This window comes from Ctenocephalides felis, unplaced genomic scaffold, assembly GCF_003426905.1.
Source record: "Ctenocephalides felis isolate EL2017-DRISC unplaced genomic scaffold, ASM342690v1 CF-g0.4_SCAFFOLD_01604, whole genome shotgun sequence".
NCBI lineage: Eukaryota > Metazoa > Arthropoda > Insecta > Siphonaptera > Pulicidae > Ctenocephalides > Ctenocephalides felis.
Genome location: NW_020537758.1, coordinates 2,687,447 through 2,714,238, shown reverse-complemented (window position 1 = coordinate 2,714,238; position 26,792 = coordinate 2,687,447). Strand labels below are relative to the sequence as shown.

Genomic DNA, 26,792 nt, shown 5'->3' with positions numbered 1-26,792 from the left:
CAAAATTTTGTCACCAGCGCTCGCATTATCGCGATCTCCGTACGTGCATAGAGATAATTTTTCTGCAATACAAATTCTATATAAAATACTTCACTTTTCATTTTCCAAACACATTCAAATTGTAATCATACACATTACGTCAAATTTATGAATGAAAACGAAAAAACAGATCCGCAACAGAAGTAATACATAAAAAATAATATAATAGAAATATAATAAATTTAATAAATACAAGAAAGAGAAATTTATATGAGTTTTGCAATAATTTTGTGTCACACCGTTTGTACTACAATACTGTAATTTGAAATTTATACTTGCACAATATCGAACACCAAATTAATAATAATAATTTTTTCAAATAATATAAATTAATTTATTGTTAATAATTATGTAGGTAAAGTGAAAGCGTTCATGCTACTGATGATTGTTTTAATTTTATATAAATGAAGCAAAAAAATATTTTCTTTGCATAGCTATCTAGTTTGATGATAAATAATAAAATTGACAACTTTTCTTCATTTAAAAAAAATGCAAATTTCAAAGAAAACTTGCTGCATTGTTAATTGTACAATGCATTTGCACAATGTTATTTTAATTTTTTTAAGGGCGTCAAAAATTGATTAAATTTTAGTATTTTTTTACTTAAACTTTTTTTTTATTCATTCATATTATATACAATCAGAGTTATTTCATAATAATAATAATCACAGGAAGAAATAATAATAATATAATAAATAATAAATAAATAAAAATAGATTAAAAATAAAGAAATTAAATAAAGAAAAAATAAAAAGAAAAAAGTAAAAGAAACTTAAACTTAATTGCAATAACATCACATCACTAAAATTGTTTTTTTTTATATATAAAATAATTATATAAATGGAGCGTTTTATATTTTTTAATAGTTTTTACTCCGCTTTATGGTTTTTCTAGTATTATTTTTATTATTCAAAAATTTTATTTATTTTAGTTATTAATTTTATTATTATTATTATTTGCTTTTTATTTTATATTAAATCATCATACTACGGATATTATTTTAATGAAAATACTATCCTTTATTTTGTACTCTTTTTATTTAAATTTATGTTATTGTTTATTATTGTTACTAGATGTTAAAATAATCATTTAAATAATATTAAAAAATATTTTTATTATTGTGTTAAAGCAAAAGGAGGCTTTCTTGATAATATTTCAGTACTACTATATTGCATATATATTAAATATATATTTACACTAATACAAATTATTTAATATAATTTGGACAAAAATAAATATCGTTCCCAATTAATATTCGTTCTACTTTCAGTACAAAACTTGACTTACAATTTCTGTTCGAATGAATGTATATATTCCGAATATTTCTACATCTAATGAGTCCTTTAATACTTTGTAGCCGTCGGCTTATTAAATGCGATATTTAGACCTTTTCCATTTTGCGAAATCGAATTCCATGGAAATTATTATCTATTTATCTGTCGGATATAATGTAATAGATAATAATACGACAGCTGCCTGCTATGTATGTAATTTCAACGAGTATTTGCTCAATCGGAATTAGGAGGAAAAATTAAATGTTTTAGGAAAATTGTGGTATCCATTCCAGTTTTCTTTTCTTTTTTACTTATACAAAGTATTTGTAAAATAGTTTGTAGTTATATTAGTATTTTCCGTGTGTAAAGTGAATGACTTCTAATAATACATTGCACGTGTGTATTCATTAGCATTTACGTTTCATTCAAGGTGTGGGTGTGAATTTGAATAAAATTTATATATATATTTGTGTATATACATATATATGTATATTTGTATATAATATATGTATATTTGTATATCTACAAACAAATAAGTGAGTTTAAGAATTTATTTCCAAGAGTCATTGAAACGGTTTTTGAATCACTAACTACTAACTAGTTAATACTAGAAATATATATATATAATATATATATATATATATATTATATTTTATGTATATTTGTATGTATATTTGTATGTCTATTTGTAAACAATTTAAATATCTTGAGTATTTTTTAAGTATTTAATTTATTTTCAAATCGTATGACATCAAAATACGTTGACATGTTCGATTTAACATATTTTATATACAAATGAAATTGTATATATATATATTATCTATATATATATATATAGTATGTATGTATGTTGTGTATATATTATAGGTAATAATTTTTGTGTATCGCTTTTCAATTTTTTTAAAAACATTTGGTATTTCTTTAAGTTTTTAAACTTTGTTTTAAAATTAATTTCACAGAATAAAAGCTTGATGATGGCACGTATCGAGTTCCGAACGTTAAGATTAAACATTACAAACAACTGTTTTATATTCTTTATTTTTGGGGATTTATTGTTGGGAAAAGAATAATAATTTAATAATAGTATTAAAATAATGTTTGCATCCAGTTTTTTCATTTTGTCTAATAAATTTTACAGACGTTTCGAACCCCTTTTTTAGTCCTCTCCAATGCATAAACGAACCATTTTTATTTTTTCTCAGATTTTTGTATAAAAAATGTTATTATTTAAGTATCCATCTGGTTATTAGAAGAAAAAATTATACTAGGTTTCAAATTTTGTTTAAAAACAATTATACTGGGTTTCAAAATTTGTTTAATGAATTTTGCACACGTTTTGACACCTTATTTTAGTCATCATCAGTGCATAAGTAATAAACAAAACTCGTTAAATAAAATTATTATTTAAAGAAAAAAAGAAACAAACAACAACATTGAGTTATGAATGCAACAATGCAATGTGATTGTGTTTTTTTTATAAATTGTTATTTTTTATTTTTATTTTTATTTTTTCTCAGATTTTTGTATAAAAAATGTTATTATTCAAGTATCCATCTAATTATTAAAAGAAAAAAATTATACTAGGGGGCGTCCATTAATCACGTGAGGTTTTTAGGGGGGAGGGGGGGTTTGACAAAAATCACGAATATCACATGGGGAAGGGAGGGGTATAGTAAAATATCACGTGTATTTATTTTTTAACTGTTTTTTTTTAAAAGTCAACATTTTTCAAAAAATAAAAATTTTACAATTTTATCAGGTAACTAAAACTACACGTGATGTTTGGTGGGGGGGGGGGGTAAATTTGAATATCACCATGTATCACCAAGGGAGAGGAGGGGGTCCAAAAATGCTTAAAAACTCGCTCACGTGATTAATGGATGCCCCCCTAGGTTTTAAATTTTGTTTAATGAATTTTGCAGACCTTATTTTAGCCATCATTAGTACACATGTAATTAAAAAAATCGTTAAAGATGTTGAGACATCTAAAACAAACAACAATATTTAGTTATATGATATGATTGTTTTTTTTTTATTAATTTGTACTGATGATGGGACAAATGGGGAGTCGAAACGTCTACAAGATTTTATAAAAGACGTTTAAATCTAGATTTTTGTGTTTTTTTAAAATAATTGATTGGATTTCTTATAAAATGATTAAAATTTATAAAATAATCAACAAAAACATAAGATACAAAATTAATAATAAAAATTTACAAATTCACTAAAAAGACACATTAGGTGGATAATATTTTGTTTATACAATTATCTAAACAAAATTTTAAATTTTAAAACAAAAATATGGATATAATAGCTTTATTTTATTTTTAACACTAAAACTTGAATTTATTATTTAAAATACATTGTTTTATTAATTTATTATTAAACTATTAAATAGTTGCTTGTAGATATTTTTAAAAGAACTCTGTTCTACGATTTTATAAAAGTTTCTAAATCTAAATTCTTTTTCTATAAAAGTTTTATATCGATTTAAAGAAAAGTTGGAAAATTGCATTATTTGCTTTTGGCACCGAGCCAAGTTTTGTATCTATTGCGGAAGATTAGTTTTGTGTTTTCTAATGCGATTTTAAAGTATACCGAGTTGATGTAGGGTCTTATGATGTTAGAAAATATTATAAATAATTTAATTTTGCATAAATTTGCCAAATATTTTATTTAAATTAGACAAATAGTTTGAAAGTTGTAATAGATAGATAGAACAAATAAATGCACCTTCAAATTCAGTAGTACGACGTTTCATGTAAGACATCAAAATTGATTTTAAAGTACACCTAGTTGTTGTAGGGTTTTATAATATTTGACAACTTTATGGATTATTTAATTTTGAACAAATTTGTCAAACATTCTATAAATATCAGATGAACCGACTAAAAGATATAAATGGTGGAATAAAAAGTATCCGAAACGATAAGTCTTCGGGTTGCGGGCCTTAGAAAATCACTTTTTATTTTCAATTTTAAAGTATACCGAGTTGCTGCAGGGTCTTATGATGTTAGGAAATATTATAGATAATTCAATTTTGAACAAATTTGCCAAATATTTCATTCATATTAGACAAACGGTTTAAAAGTTACAAGAGATACAATAAATAAATGTTTAAATTAAAATGCCCTACAGCATTTTTTTCCAAAATTAATCGCTAATTTTTTTTTCCAGGAAAGCTTGGTGATAGAAGATTAGATTTGCCAACCTGAGAGTTATATTGAACTACATTAGTTTACAAAATAGTTTTTGTTGTGATATTTATAGTTTACTACCTTTAGAAATACTAGTTTTTCGTTTTGACTTAGTTTTATACTCTTAATATTAAAATTTGTGATAAAAAATTAATAAAACCTACAAAAATGTCTCTGACTTTCGAAGACTCGACTTTCAACCCCGATGATTTGTGGCAGAAATTCGATTTGTTCGAAGATGTCGATAGTATTATCAAAACAGAGTTCTTTGGTGGAGAAGATTGGGATAGTTTGGATGGTGAAGGACTTTTTGATAAGGATATTTTAACAGGAGAACATTATGATGAGGATGTCACAAATGCTGATAAGTTTTTGTTGAGGGATTGTATGTGGTCTGGACGTTGTGTTGATGAATCCATCAGCAAAACACCAGTAGTTAAAAAAGAGCCTGTTGAAACCAAGAAGCCTAATAATGATAGTTTGTTGTTGAATAACATCAAAAAGACTTGCAACGAACAAAGGTTGAATAAACAAAGTTTGAACAAACCTGTACAACCTGGAAGGTCCTTGCTGTTGCGATCGAGGTACAACAATCCTCCACAGCCAGGTAAAAAAATTGGTCAAACTAATTTGTTACCCGTGAACCAAGGTTTTAACTCCTTGAATTTGCTGCAAGTCATCAAGCAAGTCGAAGACAATGTCGACAATTTTGATAAAAAATTCAATATGTTCCCATCACCACCAGACAGCAGCGAGGAGAACGAAAACGATGATGACCAGAACAAAACCAAAAGTATTTTACTAAATCCTGACATCAAAATTAAACAAGAACCTGTCGACACCAAAACCAAGAACGACTTCGATTTGTTCAACAACAAAAAACTATTCTCTTTAAGTGACTCCGAAGAATCTGGTTTAGACTTCGACAACGACATGTTCTCCGACAACGAATGCTTCACTTTTAAATCCTTCAACGGCTTCGACAATACCAAAATCAAATTAGAGATGGACAGCGAAGACGAAGAGTCCTTTAACCTTAAGACTAAAATTAAAAAGGAGCCAGTGTCTCCTAAGAAGACGAATGACTTGACCAGGTTTAGGCAGCAGCAGGAGCAGCAGCAAAGGATTGTAAGGAATAATCCTTGTGAAACTGATCATTGTTACAGTTTATTGAAACATGACGGAGTGAGGGACAAATCTCTGGATAGGAACATGATGGGCATGCTGGGAGTGCAGACACCATCCGACTCTGGTAAGTGGAAGAAAAATTATTTTTTTTAAGCAACTTTTTTGTTCGTGGATTTTTTGGTATTGGTTTTGGATATCTGGGAAGTAGATAAAATTGTCTACATTTTTTGTTTAAAGTAATTTTTTGAAATTTTTGCTAATTGAGATATTATAACACCGAGAACTGTCGCTTGCGCAAGTTGTTAATATAAGGTTGTTAAATATCTCCCTTCCGCCTTTTTGTATTATAAACCAAGAGCAATAAAGCGGAAGGGAGATATTTGACAACGTAATATTAGTATCAAGGGCATTTTTTCCTTTTTTTAAACCAACTTTTTTCCTAGCAGATTTTTTGTAGTTGACCTCAGATATTTCAAAACTAGATACAATTGTTTAAATATTGTTATACTTGAGTTTTCATAATTTTATTCTGGAAAAGAAATATAGGCCCGAAAACTTTCACTTACAGTCAAGTTGCTTTATTTGCACCAAGGGCATTTTTTCATTTTCTTTAAACCAACTTTTTCTTTGGCAAATTTTTTGAAATTGGTCTTAGATATTTAAAAACTAGATACAATTTTTTAAATCTTTTCATATTCATTTTTCCAAGAATTTATTCTGGAAAAGAAATATAAGCCCGAAAACTTACTTACACTTACAATCAAGTTGCTTTATTTGCACCAAGTATATTTTTTAACCAACTTTTTTCTTAGCATATTTTCTGCAATTGGTTTTGGATATTTGAAAAGTAGATAAAATTGTCTAATTTTTTTTGTTTAAAGCAATTTTCCAAATTTTTTGCAAATTAAGATATTATAGCACTGAAACCTTTTCAAGTTGCTATATTAATATCCAGGACAATTTTTCATTTTCTTATACCAACTTTTTCTTTAGCAGATTTTTTGAAATTGGTTTTAGATATTTAAAAAACTAGATGCAATTCTTTAAATCTTGTCATATTCAATTTTTCAAAAATTTATTCCGGAAAAGAAATATAAGCCCGAAAACTTTTACTTACAATCAAGTTGCTTTATTTGCACGAAGTGTATTTTTTCATTTTCTTTAAACCAACTTTTTCTTTAGCAGATTTTTTTAAATTGGTCGCAGGTATTTCAAAACTAAATACAATTAATTTAAATTTTGTCATAGTCAATTTTTCAAAATATCATTTTGGAAAAGAAATATAAGCCCGAAAACTTTCACTTACAATCAAGTTGCTTTATTTGCACCAAGTGTATTTTTTAACCAACTTTTTTCTTAGCATATTTTCTGCAATTGATATTTGAAAAGTAGATAAAATTGTCTAATTTTTTTGTTTAAAGCGATTTTTCAAAATTTTTGCAAATTAAGATATAGCACTGAAAACTTTTGCTTACACAAGTTGCCATATTAGTATCCTGGACAATGTTTCATTATCTTTAAACCAACTTTTTCTTTAGCAGATTTATTGAACTTGGTCTTAGATATTTCAAATACAAATAAATGTATCTAAATCTTGGTATAGTTGATTTTTAGAAATTTTATTTTGGAAAAGAAATATGAGCCAGAGAACTTTCACTCACAGTCCAGGTGCTTTATTAGTATCAAGGACATTTTTTCATTTTTTTTAAACCAACTTTTTTCTTAGCATATTTTCTGCAATTGGTTTTGGATATTTGGAAAGTAGATACAATTATCTAATTTATGGTAGTCAATTTTTCAAAATTTTACTTAGTAAAAAAAATATAACCATGGGAACTTTTATCTACAGTCATTTTGCTTTATTTGCACTAAAAACATTTGTTTACTTTTTTAGTGCAACTTTTTTTTTAGCAATTTTTATGCAATTGGTTTTAAATATATCAAAATTAGATAAAATTATCTAAAATGTGTCATAGTCGATTTTTTGAAATATCATGTTGGAAAAGAATAGTAAGCCTGGGAATTTTTATCTACAGTCAAGTTGCTTTATTTGCACTAAATACATTTTTGAAGCAACTTTTTTGTTCGTAGATAAAATTATCTAAATTTTTTATTTAAAGCAATTTTCCAAAATTTTTGCAAATAAAGATATTATAGCACTGAAAACTTTTGCTTACACAAGTTGGTATATTAGTATCCAGGACAATTCATTTTCTTTAAACCAACTTTTTCTTTAGCAGATTTTTTGAACTTGGTCTTAGATATTTCAAATACAAATAAATGTATCTAAATCTTGGTATAGTTGATTTTTAGAAATTTTATTTTGGAAAAGAAATATGAGCCAGAGAACTTTCACTCACAGTCCAGGTGCTTTATTAGTATCAAGGACATTTTTTCATTTTTTTTAAACCAACTTTTTTCTTAGCATATTTTCTGCAATTGGTTTTGGATATTTGGAAAGTAGATACAATTATCTAATTTATGGTAGTCAATTTTTCAAAATTTTACTTAGGAAAAAAATATAACCATGGGAACTTTTATCTACAGTCATTTTGCTTTATTTGCACTAAAAACATTTGTTTACTTTTTTAGTGCAACTTTTTTTTTAGCAATTTTTATGCAATTGGTTTTAAATATATCAAAATTAGATAAAATTATCTAAAATGTGTCATAGTCGATTTTTTGAAATATCATGTTGGAAAAGAATAGTAAGCCTGGGAATTTTTATCTACAGTCAAGTTGCTTTATTTGCACTAAATACATTTTTGAAGCAACTTTTTTGTTCGTAGATAAAATTATCTAAATTTTTATTTAAAGCAATTTTCCAAAATTTTTGCAAATAAAGATATTATAGCACTGAAAACTTTTGCTTACACAAGTTGGTATATTAGTATCCAGGACAATTCATTTTCTTTAAACCAACTTTTTCTTTAGCAGATTTTTTGAACTTGGTCTTAGATATTTCAAATATAGATAAATGTATCTAAATCTTGTCATAGTTGATTTTTGAAAATTTTAATTAGGAAAATAAATATAAGCCTGGAAACTTTTATCTACAGCCAAGTTGCTTTATTTGTTCCAAGGACATTTTTTCATATTTTTTGAAGCAACTTTCTTAGCAGATTTTTTGCAATTGGTTTTAGATATTTCCAAAATAGACAAAATTATCTAAAACGTGCAGTAGTCGATTTTTCAAAATTTTATTCTGGAAAAGAAATACAAACTCGCAAACTTTATCTACAGTCCAGGTGCTTTATTTGCACCAAGAATTTTTTTTCAAATTTTTTGAAGCAACTTTTTTCTTCGTAGATTTTGCTATTGATTTTAGGTATTTCGGAAATAGATAAAAGTATCTATTTTTTTTATTTAAACCGATTTTTCAATATTTTGAAAAATAAAAAAAATTATAACTCCGAGAATTTCACTTACAGCCAAATTGTTTATTTGCACCAAGGACATTTTTTCAAACTTTTTAAACCAATATTTAAACCAACTTTTTTTTGAGTAGATTCTTAGCAAATGGTTCTAGATATTTCAAAAATAGATAAAATTGTTTAAATATTTTATTAAAAGGGATTTTTAAAAATTTAACTTTGGAAAAGAAATATGAGCTTGAGAACTTTTACTTACAATCCTGGTGCTTTATTAACACCAAAGGCATTTTTCATTATTTTCAATGCAACATTTTTTCAAGTGGATTTTTTGCAATTGGTTTTGGTTATATCAAAACTAGATAAAATTATCTAAATCTTCTCATAGTAGATTTTTCAAAATTTCAATTGTGCAAAGAAATTTGAGTCCAAGAACTCAGTGTATTCTTTATTTTTTCCAGAAGAGGAAGAAATCGACGTAGTATCCTTAGGAGTATCTCACAACCAACCAGATTCTGGTTACTACAATTCCAACATCAGTTCCTTCAACAATGGTAAAGCAAATCTGCCAACATGTCCATCGAAGCAGGACAGAAGACAACTACAACTGGAAGTCACCAGGAAGATCTCCGAGAGCAGCAGCAGAATAAACAATGGTAATAAATGGACAGGATTTAAATGAATCATGAGATGTGATAAATAAATAGATGATTTATGATGTTTTGTTTTGCCTTTGCAGATTTGATTATAAGAAGATCAAATGTCATTCCTGAATCCCAAATCGTGAAACAACCTGGTGGTCTTAAAACACTTGTACCGAGGTCTAGACCGTCTTATAACAATTCCAGCAGGGACGATTCTGATGATGATTGTGAGTAAAATTAATTGTCCCTATTTTATGTAACTATATATTAGGTTGTCAAATATCTCCCTTCCGCTTTTTTGCTATTGGTTTATAATACAAAAAGGCGGAAGGGAGATATTTGACAACCTAATATTGTTTTATTAACTTCCCGAAGGAGAAGTTTATGTTTTCATCAAAAAATCCGATTCGCTAATTTTATGTTTTCTCGACATTTCAAGCCATTCTGAATCGAATGAGACCGAATTTGGAAAAAGTATGTGTGTGTGTGTGTGTGTGCGTGTGTATGTGAACAGATTTTTTGCCGTAAATCGCCGTTTTATCAAAAACGGCTGGACCGATTTCAAAAATTTAAAAGCCATTCGAAGTATCTCGATGAGGACTATTGTTTGTCAGTTTTGTGCGACGATCGGCCAAGCCGTTTCTTTATAAATCGCAGAAAAGTGAAAAAATTTTCGTCTACGTTTTAGCCCGCAATTCTGAATCGATTTTGAAAATTCAAAAACCGTTCGAGAGATATTGGTTGGGAATCGTGCTGATTAGTTTTTGGTAGAGATCGGCCGGGCCGTTTTCTTGTAATAAAGTTAAAAAAAAAAAAAATTCGACGATTTTTATGATTATTTTTTTGACGGTAGATAACATAGTCTTCTAGATCATACTAAAATATTACGGCCCTACGACAATTGGTTTAACTTTGAAAATTCGTCAAAGTTTTCAAAAATTGATATAGTTTTTTTGGCATTTGTCTAAATTAGACCTTTGATCGACATTTTCTCAAAAACGGCTGGACCGATTTCAGAAATTTCAAAGCCATTTGATGTATTTATATGAGGACTATCGTTTGTCAATTTTGTGAGACGATCTGCCAAGCCGTTTCTTTGCAATTTGAAAAAAAAAGTGTTAAACTTTTCGTCCACATTTAAGCTCATCGTACTGAACCGATTTTAAAAAATCTAAAACTGCTCGAAAGATATTAGTTGGGAATGATACTGATTAATTTTAGGTGAAAATCTACCGAGCCGTTTTCTTATAATGAACTGTTGAAAAAAAAAATTAAGCCGATTTTCATGGAACTTTTTTTTTGCGATATATATCATGGTCTTATAGAACTTACTGTAATATTACAGCCTTACGACAAGTAGTTTATTTTTAAAAAAATCACCAAATTTTTAAAAAAATCACCAAATTAAAATTAGACGAATTACTCGGTATAACGACAGAGTACTTGGTCTTAATGAATATAATAAACCATTAAAGTCCTAAGGAAACTGGTTCAATTATAAAAATTATTAATCTTTGAAATTTTGCTTTTAGAAAATACTCCGCGTTAACGTGTTTGTTCGTTTTCAATTAGGTGTAATAAATCTACTCGGAATACTTTTAATGGATCATGAGTTAATTTCTATTTTATTGATTAAGTCGATTATTTACACATATCGGGAAGTTCATGTAACTTGCCTCAAGGCTAAATACCAAACCAACTAGTCTAACTATTATATTTCTTTTCCCCCAGATGAGGTTCCATCATCAAAGACAAAATCGAATCCAAAAACAAATCGAAAGAGGAAAAGGGACAAGAGTGCAAGTTCTGATGATGAATTCGACATGGACTATTCGCAATCTCAGGAGTTCTCAACATCAGCAAACGAGAGCAGTTCTTCGAGTCAACTCAAACCCATGAAGAAACGAGGAAGGAAACGAAGAAGCGATGATGACAACGTCTGGAACAACCATAATGGTAGGATTATATAATAGACGTATAGTTCTACAAAAGTAGTAATAGAATTAATATTTATTTTGTACTTCAACCTAATTAATTTGTATTGAAAATAATATAACATTTTGTATCAGTTTATCAATTTTTTTTTATTGTACATATATTGTTATTTACTGTTTTGGAGATGTTAAGATAATATTTCTTGATAAGGTGTGGAGCGTTCCTCTCGTTCAGCCCACAATGATATGGAGAGGAGGCGAAGAGTTGGCCTCAGAGTTTTGTTCGAGGAACTACGACAGGCAGTTCCACAACTGAGCTCTCGAGAAAAGGCTCCAAAGGTTAATAGAATTTTATATATTCATTAATAATATAATAAGATTTGTTAATGCTTTTGGAATGGTACTAATTCAGTTATTTTTATTGATATGTTAATTAAAAAAAAATTATATATATATATATATATATACGTGGTCTGTTCAAAAAGTACCCGGAATTTTCGTTTTTTCTAATAAAAAAAATATTTATTTATTCGTCTACATTAATGTGGTCCCCTTCAAAGTAGTCCCCCCCAGATATAATACACTTATGCCAGCGTTTTTTCCAATTTTCGAAGCACCCTTGATATTCACTTTTTGATATGTCCTTGAGCACTCTCAGCGATTTTCTTCAATCGAGGAAAACCGCCGTCCTTTCATGGGTCTCTTCAACTTTGGGAATAGGAAAAAAGTCACACGGAGCCATATCTGGTGAATTTTTGCACTTTGCAACACTTTATTTCATTTTTTACGCAAAATTTAATACAAATTCTTTGACTTTTCAATTCTTCCATTGTAAAAATCGCCGAGCTCAGAAAAACACGTCGAACCTTAGCGACTACCACAGACAAAGTAAACAGTGAATATAGCTGAAAATTTCATCATACTTTAGGGGCATGTATACCAACACAATAAAAAAAAAATTTGACAATCAGACACTCCAGACCCGCGAAATTTAATTATTAGTAATTCCGGGTACTTTTTGAACAGACCACGTATATATATAGTGCAAAAGAAGTGAAACTTCTTAATGTGGAGTTAAAAATTTAATATGGTTGAAAATTTTTTTTAGTGAATTTTTATTTCTTTTTCTAACTTTATTAATGTTGTTGCTTGCCATTTATGATTTATAACATTTTTAGGCAATTTACAACATTTTTAGATGATATATAGCATTTTTAGAGGATTTGCAACATTTTTAGACAATTTATAACATTTTTAGACTTGTTCAAATATTTTTTAGATAATTTAAAATATTTTTAGATATTTTAAAACATTTTTAGGTAATTTAAAACAATTTTTAGACCTGTTACAACATTTTTAGACGATTTACAACGTTTTACAATATTTTTAAACAATTTTACAACATCTTCATACAGTTTACAAATTTTTTAAACTATCTATGACATTTTTAAACGATTTCAAATATTTTTAGGGGATTTAAAACATTTCTAGAACTCTCACAACATTTAAATAATTTAAATCATTTTTGGACATGTTATAATATTTTTAAACATTTGAAATCTTTTTAGACCTATTCCAACATTTTTAATGAAATTTAAAACATTATCAGACAATTTACTACATTATTAGACAATTTACAAAATTATTAGACAATTTGCAACATTTTAGAAACAATTGCTACATTGCTAGAAAATTTACAATGTTTCTAGAAAATCTATAACATTTTAAAACAGATTTAGGCGACGACATTTTCAGACAACTTTGCAACATTTTTAAAATGTTTAAAACATTTTTAGATAATTTAAAACATTTTTAGACTAGTAACAATATTTAAAAACAAATTAAAACATTTTAAGACCAGTTACAACATTTTTAAACAATTTGCAACATTTCTAGAAAATTAAAAACATTTTTTGACTTGTTCCAATATTTTTAGATAATTTAAAACATTTTTAGATAATTTAAAACAATTTTTAGACCTGTTACAACATTTTTAAACAATTTATAACATTTTTATTTTTGAATTTATTTTTAGACCTGTTACAGCATGTTTAGACGATTTACAACGTTTTACAATATTTTTAGACGATTTTACAACATCTTCATACAGTTTACAAATTTTTTAAACTATCTATGACATTTTTAAACGATTTCAAATATTTTTAGAGGATTTAAAACATTTCTAGAACTCTCACAACATTTAAATAATTTAAATCATTTTTGGACATGTTATAATATTTTTAAGCATTTAAAATCTTTTTAGACCTATTCCAACATTTTTAATGAAATTTAAAACATTATCAGACAATTTACTACATTATTAGACAATTTACAAAATTATTAGACAATTTGCAACATTTTAGAAACAGTTGCAACATTGCTAGAAAATTTACAACGTTTCTAGAAAATCTAACATTTTAAAACAGATTTAGGCGACGACATTTTCAGACAACTTTGCAACATTTTTAAAATGTTTAAAACACTTTTAGATAATTTAAAACATTTTTAGACTAGTAACAATATTTAAAAACAAATTAAAACATTTTAAGACCAGTTACAACATTTTTAAACAATTTGCAACATTTCTAGAAAATTAAAAACATTTTTTGACTTGTTCCAATATTTTTAGATAATTTAAAACATTTTTAGATAATTTAAAACATTTATAGACAATTTGCAACATCTTTAGGTGATTTAAAACATTTTTATGTGATTTAAGAAGACTCCCATTTTTATAACAGTTCCAACATTGTTGCAAAATTTTCACATTTCTAGAAAATTTGCATTTTAAAACAGTTTTAGGAGACAACATTTTTAGACAAATTTGCAACATTTTTAGACAAATTTGCAACATTTTTAGAAAATTTAAAACATTTTTATGTGATTTAAAACATTTTAAAAAGACTCCCATTTTTATAAAATTTATTCTTATAAGAAATTTACAACATTTTTATACATGTGACAACAATTTTAAGAAATTTAAAACATTATCAGACAAGTTACATTATTTTCAGGAAATTTAAAACATTTTCAGACAATTTGCAACATTTTTAGAAGTTTATTAACATTTTTAGAAAATTCACAACAATTTTTAAGGAATTTACAACATTTTTCGAACATTACTAATTTTTTTTAGAAACTACTAAATTTTGTAGAAAATTTACATTTTTAGAAAACTTACAGAAATTTTACATTTTTCCAACATTTACAAATTTTTGAGAAAATTTTCAATATTTACATTTTTGGAACATTTACAACATTTTTAGAGAAATTTACATTTTTAGAACATTTACAGAAATTTTGCATTTTCTAGGAAATTGAAAGAAATGTTACATTTTAAAAAATTTACATATTTAGAAAAACTATAACAGTTTTAGAAATTTTACATTTTTAGAAACTTTACTAAATCTTTTAGAAAATATACAATAGTTATTAAAAAATGTACATATTTAAAAAAATTACAGAAATTTTGCAGAAATTTTATATTTTTAGTAAAATTCTATATTTATAACATTTACAACAGTTTTTAAGAAAATTTACAACATTTTTAACACATTTACAACATTTTTAGAAAATTTACCGAAGTTTTACATTTTTAGAACATTCATTACATTTTTATAAATTTACAATATTTTTAGAAAACTTGCATATTTCAAAAATGTATACATTTTTTAGAAAACTTACATTTTTAGAAAACTTCCAATATTTTTAGAAAACTTCCAACATTTTTTAGAAAACTTCCAACATTTAAAAAAAATTACATTTATAGAAAACTTACAACATTTATTAGAAAATCCAACACAGTTTCAGACAATTCTCACTTTATCTCTTCCCTAAAATAATAATAAATAATTTCATTAATATAATAATAATGTATATATGTATATGTATGTATATATATATATATATATATATATATATATTATATATATAATATTATTATTATTAATGTATCTATTTCTATCCAGGTGTCAATTTTAAGAGAGGCAGGAGCCCTTTGTCGAGAACTGAGGGCACGAGAGGAGGAGATGAAATTTCAAAAGAGGGAACAAAAAAGACTTTTGGAACGAGTCAGGGAGCTGAGGCGAGAACTTGCAAGTTCGAGAGCATAAACAACGAATCATTATTAATTAAATCAAAAAGGTTTCTGTAGATATATTATCACTCACTGACATACACACATACAATTGCATGTACATTTAATAATCATTACGTTTCACACATACTCACGCATGATTTAGATTGAATGATATTATATAATTCATATTGGACAGAAATATTATTTATGGTAATTATTTTTTTATAAGCTGTACATATTTTTTTTTGGAAAAGCTTGCGTACTAGTTAACGTCTTGGGAATTAAATGACTAATGATTAAATGACCTGGATTTTTTTTGATAAATTGAATAATTTATTTGACGAAAACAAAAATTTATATTTTTGCTATAAGAAAATGACAACTGACAATGACTAAGATAAATTATTATTTGACTCGTTTAAAAATTTCTGCTTAAAAAATATTATGAATGAAAGTAAATAAAATTATTATTTTTTGTAGAATTTTTGTGCGTTGCATTATAATTATTACTTTTATGAAATTATATTAAAACAAATATTTTTGACTACGATTATTTACTACAACTAAATTATTCTATTGATAATTTGAAAAAATAAGTAAAAATAGATAAATTGTTTTATAATGTGATATTTTTATATTTGTTTAAGCATTTTTATGTATCATTTTATAAAAATTCTAATTATACAGACTAGATATAGATTTTAATGCTTAAAACAAATATTTTAGAATAGTTTTCAAAAAGGTTTTGACTATAAAACTATTCTAATATTACACGTGACATTTGAATATTTGTTTAAGAATTTTTAGAATTATTTTGCAACATGCTATAAAAATTCTAATGATTAAAACTGAAAGAATGTTTAATCGAATATTTGCAAAAAAGAAAATTCTATATGAAATATTCTGCAAAAATACTATTATCAAGTTTTACAAATTTTATTTAGATTTATTTGATTAAAAAAAAGAATGTTTGATTTTATTCTGAAAAATTTGTATGAGAAAAAGTGCAAGAAAATTAATTCATGCAAAATTCTTACAAAATTATTGCAAAATTCTAACAAAATTCTAATTTTGCGGCTTTATTATAAATTTTATTTATATTTATTTGGTTAAACAAAGAATATTAATATTTTAATCAAATTAAAAGTTTAGCAAATAAAACTGCAAAAGTGTTTAAACTGTTTAACAAAGAACTTGTTAGGAATCTTTTGTTTCTTAATAAGACTCTTCTATATAAATATTAATGATACGGTTTTATTAAGATTTATTTGGTTAAAAGAAAGAATAAATTTCTAATTTAATCGAACAAATAGTTTGATATTATTAAAAGTGCAAAAATGTTTTGACGAATCATCAAAGAATTTGCTAAATGAATTAAATTATTATTGAACATTTTATAACATTAAACAGTTTTATTCAGAAAAATTTTGGTTAAACTATAATATAAATATTATTTTAACTAGATAAAAAATAAGAATAAAACTGCAAGTATATATATATATATACTCACAAATTTTACAGTTTTATTTAGATTTATTCGGTTAAGAAAAAATATTAATATTTTAACCAGATAAAAAGTTATATGAAAAAAACTGCTAAAGTGTTTAAACATTTTGACAAAATACTCGTTCAAAATCTTTTAAAAAAAAGATTCTATGTGCAAAATTATATATAAATACTCATTTTACAGTTTTATTACAAATTTTATTTGGATTTTTTCAGTAAAGAAAAAAATATTTATATTTTGACCAGATAAAAAGTAATAAGAATAAAATTGATAGAATATCCAAAGATTTCAATGAAGAACTCGATCAAAATCTTTAAAAAAAATAGATTTTGCATGTCTAATTATACAGTTTCATTACAAATTTTATTCAGATTTATTCGGTTAAAAGAAAGAATATTCTAATTTAATTAGATAAAAATATGAAAAAAAACTGCTAAAGTGTTTAAACATTTCCACAAAGAATTTGCCAACGAAATCTTCAAATTAAATTAATATATTGGATTCATTTGCCAAGAAGAAAAGACAATTTCTTTAGGATAATTTTTTTTCTCAACAAAAATGGTAATTCATGCCAAATAAAAATATAAGGTTGTCAAATATCTCCCTTCCGCCTTTTTGTATTAAAAACCAAGAGCAAAAAAGCGGAAGGGAGGTATTTGACAACCTTTTATTTGCCAGTATTTTAATTTTTTTTTTGCAACAGTCAATCTTTTTTAATTGTTAATTCTTTCACTGATTTAATAATCATCGCAGCAGAATTATCATCTTCAAGGGATTTGGTTGGGTTCAATTCACCTCCCAATGAATTTTTGCCACCTGTCGAATCACTATCAGAGTCGGATTCATCCTTTAGTTTTAACTATATGCTTTGCTTCCTCAAATTTACTTTTCCAGACTCTCTATATTTTTAAATCTAATAGCAAATAATTCAGATTGTGGCTTCTCATCAGCAAAATCGGGAAAACATGTCCAATTGAAATCCTTTTTTGAATTACAATGAGAATTCAGCTGTATTTTTGGGGTTATGAAATGGTTTGCACATATCTTTAATGTTTTATAACTACACGTACAGAAATATTTTCACAATGCCTTAGTAATTTATTTATTTATCTCCTTTATCTTTATTTCATTTTGTTGGTCTTCATCATTACCAGCTTCTGCTTTTTTAATTTCTTCTTTTAACCCTGTATCTGGTTAATATAGAATATTCTTTGCTTAACCAAATAAATTTTAATAAAACAGGATTTTTTTATAACGAAGTAAAATAATAATTCTACTTTGTAAAATGCCTTTTGTAATTTAAAAACCAATAATTCATTTAACCTCTTAAATTATTTTTAGTCAGTATTTTCTTTAAACATTTTTGCAGTTATATTCTAATATCTTTTTACTAATTAAAATAGAATATTGTTTCTTTTTTCCAAATTATTCTTGATAAAATTTGCAATAAAACTGTAAAATCAGAATTTTTATAAAAGTATACACATGGATTCTTTAGTGTGAAACGTTCTATCAGTTTTATTCAAATAACTTTTTATCTGGTTGAAATAGAATATTCTTTTTTTTAACTAAATAATTCTTAATAAAATTTGCAATAAAACTGTAAAATCAGAATTTTTATAAAAGTATACACATAGATTCTTTAGTGTGAAACGTTCTATCAGTTTTATTCAAATAACTTTTTATCTGGTTGAAATAGAATATTCTTTTTTTTAACTAAATAATTCTTAATAAAATTTGCAATAAAACTGTAAAATCAGAATTTTTATAAAAGTATACACATAGATTCTTTAGTGTGAAACGTTCTATCAGTTTTATTCAAATAACTTTATCTGGTTGAAATAGAATATTCTTTTTTTTAACTAAATAATTCTTAATAAAATTCGCAATAAAACTGTATAATTAGATTTTTTTTATAATGTTTCACTAATAATTTATTTTAAAAATTTTCTTGGCAAATACTTTTTGTGAAAATGTTTAAAAACATTTTTCAAATTTATTCTAATATTTTTTTATCTGATTAAACTAGAATATTCATTTTTTTTAAACAAAAAAATCTGAATAAAATTTATAATAAAACTGTATAATTAGATTTTAGGTAGAACATTTAAACATTCTTGATAAAAAAAATCAGAACTTGATAAAAATCTTTTTTTCTACTAAATATACATAATTTTATATACATTGTAATTATGCAGTTTTATTGCAAATTTTATCAAGATTTATTATTTAGTTAATAAAAGAATATTAATATTTTAATCAGATTAAGTTATTAGAATAAAACTGCAAAAGAGTTTGAACATTTTAACAAAGAACTTGATAAAAGAAAATATTTTTTTCCACTAAAGAAAAAGATTTTGAATGCAACATTCTAGAAAAATGTGAACTATGCAGTTTTATTACAAATTTTATTAAGATTTTTTTGTTTAAAAAAATGAATATTCTAGTTTAACCAGATAAAAAGTTATGAGAATAAAACTGTAAGAATGTTTAAACAAAAAACGCATTTTAAAAAGTAAAATTATTACTTTGGTTATAAAAAAATTATTGGTTTATTAAAAGAATTCTATTTTAACCGGATACAAAGATATTAGAATAAAAAAAGCTGCAAAAGTATTTAAACATTTAAACAAAAGAACTTGATAAAAGTCTTGTAATAAATTATTAGTGTGACATTCTATTAAAATTCTAAATTATACAGTTTTTTTTGCAAATTTTATCAAAATTTATTTGGAAAAAAGAAAGAATATTCTATTTTGATTAGAAAAAAAATGTTACAATAAAACTGCAAGAATGTTTAAACTTTTTAACAAATAACTTGATAAAAATATTTTTTTCTACTAAATATGCATAATTTTATATACATTGTAATTATGCATTTTTATTGAAAATTTTATCAGGAATCATTTGGTAAAAGGAAAGAATTTTCTATTTTAATCAGATAAAAAGTTATTAGAATAAAATTGATAGAATGTTCCACACTTTTCTGCAAAAATGTTTAAACAAAAAACTGACTAAAAATCGTTTATTCGGCTAAATTAATTATTGGATTTTAAATTATAAAATGCAAAGTAAAATTAATACTTTACTTGGTTTTGAAAAAAATCCTGGTTAATTACAATTTAGGGTTAATTAAATTTATTTGGTTGAGAGAAGAATATTCTATTTTAACCAAATAAAAAGTTATTTAAATAAAACTGAAAAAGTGTTTCAACACTTCCATAAAGAATTTGCCAATGAAATCTTTAAATTAAATTAATAGCACAATATTTTATACAAATTCAAATTATACAATTTTATTGCAAATTTTATTTAGATTTATTTGGTTAAACAAATAATATTAACATTTTAACCAGATAAAAAGATATTAGAATAAAATTGCAAAAGTGTTTAAACGTTTCAACAAATAACTTGATAACAATCTTTTTTTCTACTAAAAAAAGATTCTATATGTATAATTCTATATAAATTGTTATTATGCAATTTATTTGCAAATTTTATTCAAATTTATTTACTTAAGAAAAGAATATTAATATTTTAACCAGATAAAGAGTTATGAGAATGAAACTGCAAGAAAGTTTTTAAACAAAAAACTAAGTAAAAATCGTTTGGTTTAAATTAGAAATTAGTATTGATTACAAATAAGATACAAAACACAAAGTAAATCTATTACTTTATAAAATCCTGGGACTTAGTAAGCATTTTAACAATTTCCAAGACGAATACAAGTTGTATTTAACAAATTTTAGTAATATTTACTATCATAGACATGCAAAAACATTAACAAACGTTAATACATTACCATTTCACATCATTAAATAGAAAAGTAGTCCATTAATTATTATCAATGGTATATTATGAATTAAAAATGTAATTAATGGATTACGATAAATTTATTTCAAAGTATCATTTATCCCTCCCCTGCATTTTTTGTATATAGATAGAATTTCATTGTTATTACATAGTTTATGTATTTGTTTTGATTTAATATGAATTTTTTGTTATTATATTTTTTTATAGTAGAGCCTCGTGCTTTATTTAGTTAGCATAAGTAAGTATATATGACTATGTAACAAGGGACTATATATATAAATTTTTATGTTTAAGTTTTGTTTTCGGCGATTAAGTATTTTGTTTGATATGTTTATAACCGTGTACATATATTATTATTAGTCATGAACAAATTTTAGTCTTGTGAGCCTAATCTTAAATATTGAATAAGAATTAAGAATAGAGTTATGTATATATACATTTGAATGTACATTTTTTTTGTGACGAGCAATGCCATTGTGATTTGGATAGAAATTGTTGGCGAGGAGTGAAACTTTGTAAAGGAAATAGAGGGTTTTATATATATATATATATATATATATATATATATATATATAATAATTTATATCATTGTCTACCATTTGGTAGTGTCCCTGTCTATTTTTCTTAAGAAGTTTTACTTAAAAAAATATATAAAAAAAAATAGAAAACATAGAAAATGCATCTCCGTTGAAGGCGATGGACAAAAAATTATACTTCACATTGAGACGATCTCGATACTTATTGGTCTTTTATATTATTGAGTCACAATGGAAGTTCTCTTTTCAAAACTGAAAGCATTTAACGTTTATGTGTGTATTTTTTTACTGAAGAATTTATTTAATTAATTAATGGCCATTGTAATAATAAAATTGAATGAAATTAATTACAAAAACTTAATAAAATGCTGACCTCACGGACCTCTGATAGAAGTGCATTAGCAGAAGATGTATATATTTATTTTATTAAGCTTAAAATATGATCATGAACTGTTGATATTAATATTAATTTGCTAAATTTATATATATTTACATAACTACATACTGAAGAAGAAAAATAATAAAAAAAAAACTAGAGTAACAATTTATTATAACATTGTTTTATAATTATTTACTTAAAAAAATATAAATATACAAAAAAATAAAAAAGAAATGAAATACAATACAAGAAAATGTCCTGAAGATTGTTATTTTTATTTCATTATTATTATTAATAATGATGATGAATTTATGAATTATATTTTTGTGTTAAATTTTATAATGGAATATTTTTTATGTTAAGTTCCTTGTTAATGTGAATTCATGTATTATTTGGACTTATAAATAATTAAACTAAATTGCATTTGTTTTATTATCTATTATGTATATATACATATACATATATATACATGTTTATTTTCAGTGAGCAGTGGTTTTGATTTAAATGCATTAAAATATAAAAGATATGTTTCAATTAATTTATATATATATATATATATATATATATATATATATATTTTTAATATTTTTAATCTACGATTCTGATTTATTTCATACACACAAACACACACACACACACATATATATATATATATATATATATATATATATATATATATATATATAAGATTCTCATAGCACACCTCTAATAAACTTGATTTCAAACCCCTAACAGCATATGCAACCCGTTACACTTCATATATACACGATATATAAATCTTTTATATGAAGAGAAATATATATACATATATTCACGATATATGAACTACGGTCCCATATATAAATGCCAGTATATAAATCCATGGATAGATACCTACAGATTTTCATAGACACTTCTCATATATATAATTATATGTGAGATATAATATCATAAATACACTCATATATACACCTCTATAATAATTGTATGAGCGATATATAAATTCCTATGAGATTCTATGAGCGATATATAAATTCCAATAAGATTCTCATAGCCGACGTTAGTTCCGCTCGAAGCCACCGAGTTTAGAGTAGCGCCAGCGTCTATGAAATACACATTGTGTATGTGTGCGTGTATTGAATACACGTGATTGGTGGATTCAAGAATACGTGTGTGTTTTAGGGAGTCCATCGCCAGTTATATATCAATTTATAGAGAGATAGTTGCGAGCGCAGACGACTCCTTGTCAATTTGAAGCTGACTGTACCAATTTTATTAGGGAGTCCATACTGCCTAATAAACACATGGAGGTGTAGTAAATATTTAAGAGGACTTTTTGTTGTTTTATTAATTATTTAATTAAAAAATGTGGCAAAAACTGAAAAAAATATACATAGACTCTACTTAAGTCTTTATAAAATACGAATTAAATTATATACCAAATTTTATTAAATATACAAAATATAAATAAAAAAAATATGCATTTTAATTTATATATTTATTTAAATCAACACAATATAAGTTTAAATAATATTAAATATTGAGTAAATATATATTTAATACATATTATAACAATAATAATAATTTTAGGTCCAGTTTTTATAATCTCAAACATACTTAATTAATTTATATATTGTATAAAAATCAATTTTAACTATTTAATTATTATGTTTATAAACTATTTGTTCAATAATTGCTAATTGTACATGTAATTTCCATTCTAATTATTATAAAAGAGAACATTAGGGTTTGAACAACCCCAAATACGCGTGAAATTTTTAAATCATCACTTTGGGGTGTTCTGAGCAAAAAACGGACAAAATTCTCCCCCCTGGAACCCCCCGCTCGAAATCCGTACATTTCTGAAGAATCGTATGCCATCATTCTGCAACCCCTCCGGCAACTTTTTCAATTTCCAGTATTTTTTCACCCCCACATTTGCCATAAATCCATTCTCAGTGTCCTCCCATATAGTCGGCGGCCATTTTGCATCTCGGTAGCCGAAACGGCTGAAGGACTTCACTAATATCATCGAGTCCAGGGTGATCCAGTTCGAGTCCCAACCCTCGTGGTAGTTCCAGTTATCCAGTTGTTCATGAGTTGTTCATAGTAGATCCATTGTCCTTCAGTGGACTTGTATGGAGCTGAAAGAAAATAAACGATTAGTTGTGGTTGAATGGTTAATAAAATATTAAAGACAAAATTGAAGTCCTTATAAGAACACAAAAATGCGTTTTGTGAAACAGATACGTGGCCGAGGTCGTTGAGGAGCAGACGTTTGTCAATTGTCCGCTGGTGTTGTGTCTAGTTCGAGTCCTGTGCGAAAGAACGAAAGGAAAAAAAATTAATTTGCCGAATGTTTTGTACCTCAAAGTAGACAAAAGACTTCCGCATTAAATCTATTTAGCCATGGGACGAATAGCCGAGCTCGTTGAGTAGCAGTGGTGCTCCGATGGTGTTGTCGGCAGTTCGAATCTGCAGATAATATAAAAAATCCTTTCGAAATGCAGGGAAAAGAAGCAAAATATTTAATTTTCAAAAATCTTTAAATCCTTGAAATGGGCAATAGGCATTGCTATCAAAACCTTTCGTCTCAACCGACTAAATAGCCAAGAGCGTTAAGTGGTCATCGTGGTAGTCGGATGTTCTTCAGATCGATTCCAGTAGAAGTAATTCTGTGTTAATGAAGAATAACTGGTCTAAAGTTTTTCAAAATGATCAAATGTTAGTTCAAAGAAATAAATTCAGATGGCGGATTGATTAAATTTAAATAACTATAGTGGAGCGCCTGATGCAAAGGTCTTCACAAAATACTTGAAGCTGTCAAACTTCAACAGTCCTTCCCGAATTAGAAAAAAGCGTTTCCAAAAAAAATTTGTATTCTATGACAAGCAAATAGCCGAGAGCGTTTAGTCGTCGACATCACGTTGACTGGCTAAAGGTCTCTCGGATCGAATCCCAAAGACTCGGCTGAAAAATTCGAATCCTAGTTTTTCGGAATCGACAAATATTAGTTCAAAATATTAAATTCAGGTGTCGCATTTCGACCTTGACACTTAGAATATTTCTGAAAAACAAAAACTCAAGATTCGCACTTGACTGTAAGAGAGATACATAAAGAGAGAGATGATTAAAGTAGAGGAAGAACTGGGGAAAGAGAAGGGTAGACAAGGGTGATGAATAAGAGAGATGTGTATGATACATATTCTTTATTAAAATTCAATATTAATACAATATGAGAATGAAAATAACTTTTATCATCAATAACTCAAATAGCCGAGTGGTTTAAGGGACCGCATACTCGGTGAATAACTCTGGAGGCACAAGGTGAGCAGGATCGAATCCGGCTAAAGGCGACGACGAGCAACTCTGAAGCAGAAAAAAATGGAGCAGTGCTGGTGACCGGCTGTTGGCGAGCGCAAAGGTCCTGAAACGAACACACCAAGTGATGGTCAACCAGAGGTCCATGATGCGAGAGGTTACATGCAGAGAGACACATTGCGGAAGATGCATGCCGGACCCAAAAATCTGCCCAAAAACCACAACATGCGAAAAAAAAACACCAAAAAAGGAAAAAAAATGTGAAAAAAGCGGAAAAAAGGGAAAAAAAGGGGAAAGAGGAGGAGGAGGAGGGAGAAGGGGGAGGTGGGAGCCTAAAAAAAACCCCCTAAGTCCCAGGTCAATTTTTCTCTTTTCTGTTCAGCGTTGAAACTTTTTTATGTTTTTTTAGTGTTCCCTCACACCAATTCCCAAAACCAACACTCAAATGAAATCAAGTCCACGTTGAAATTTTCACAACGAGAAAAAATTACTGGGACTTAGTTAAAATATTTAACTTTGCCCCAATAAAATTTTCTCGTTGTGAAATATTCAATGTGAGCCTCATTCATTCGAATGTTGGCTTTGGGATAATACAGCATGCATAAATAACTCGTCTGTCTTAATTGAAAAGGTTTCAGAAAATATGGACTTAGAAAAAAAAATGATCTGAAAGGACTTAAAAAAAAAAAAAAATCGAAAGAATTATAATCAGAAAATTTGGACTTAGAAAAAAAAAATATCTGAAAGGACTTAGAAAAAAAAAAAATTATTCGAAAGAATTAAATCAGAAAATTTGGACTTAGAAAAAAAAAATATTTGAAAGAATTATTTAATTAATCGATGATATGATGTTAATTGAATCCAAAAAATTATCTTAATCGAATCAAAATTGTTGATATGACTTGATGAAAATGTGAAACCTTTACAATTAATCGAGACACAAACAAATATAATTGATTTGAATTCAACAAAACTTTAAAAATGTAAATTAATAATTATTTGAAACAAACTAGAATTGTAAAAACTTTAAAAATTATTCATTACTTTAAAACGTTTCAAAATCAAATAAAAAAGGATTTAAATTTAAATATTGAATGAAATGACGAAAATGTTTTGTTTTATTCAAATCAACTCTTTCAACCTTTAATCAAACTGCATCAACTCGAATAATAAAATAATTACATTAGAAGAACAAAAGTATAAATATTGAGAAAATGTCTCTTAAACATGTAGCCAAAGCAATTGTGTAATAATTAGTTTAATAATATTTAGTGCAAACTTATTCGACTATTGTATTTATATAAAAATCTATCAAGTTGATGCAGTATTAATTAAAGAGTTATCATCAATAAGAATGAATGTGCATGCAGTCACTATCGCCACAGGGAAAACACATGACTCTTGATAATAGTAATGTAATCCAAAAATTCATGTAACAATGTAAAACATCTCTTTAAAATGTAATGATACCAGCTAACAACATCCACAAGGTGTTGTAAAAAAGATAAATTTGTAATAAGTAACTTTTCCTTTATAAAACAGACAAAATTCCTTGCTAACGTGAGATATATTTGCTGTTGAAATGTTATCCG

At 26.0% G+C, this 26,792-nt stretch overlaps 1 protein-coding gene across 1 annotated transcript in view; it reads left to right on the top strand.

Moving 5' to 3' along the window:
- LOC113372377 (myc protein-like) overlaps nt 1–15,699 on the top strand; it is a gene marked incomplete in the record, with an annotated part of 72,424 nt that extends 56,725 nt beyond the window's left edge. The window contains 6 exon segments of the mRNA XM_026612698.1: nt 4,491–5,762; nt 9,471–9,665; nt 9,749–9,880; nt 11,385–11,609; nt 11,799–11,926; nt 15,556–15,699. Coding sequence (XP_026468483.1) covers nt 4,679–5,762; nt 9,471–9,665; nt 9,749–9,880; nt 11,385–11,609; nt 11,799–11,926; nt 15,556–15,699 — 1,908 coding nt within the window.
- Nucleotides 15,700–26,792: the final 11,093 nt, after the last annotated feature.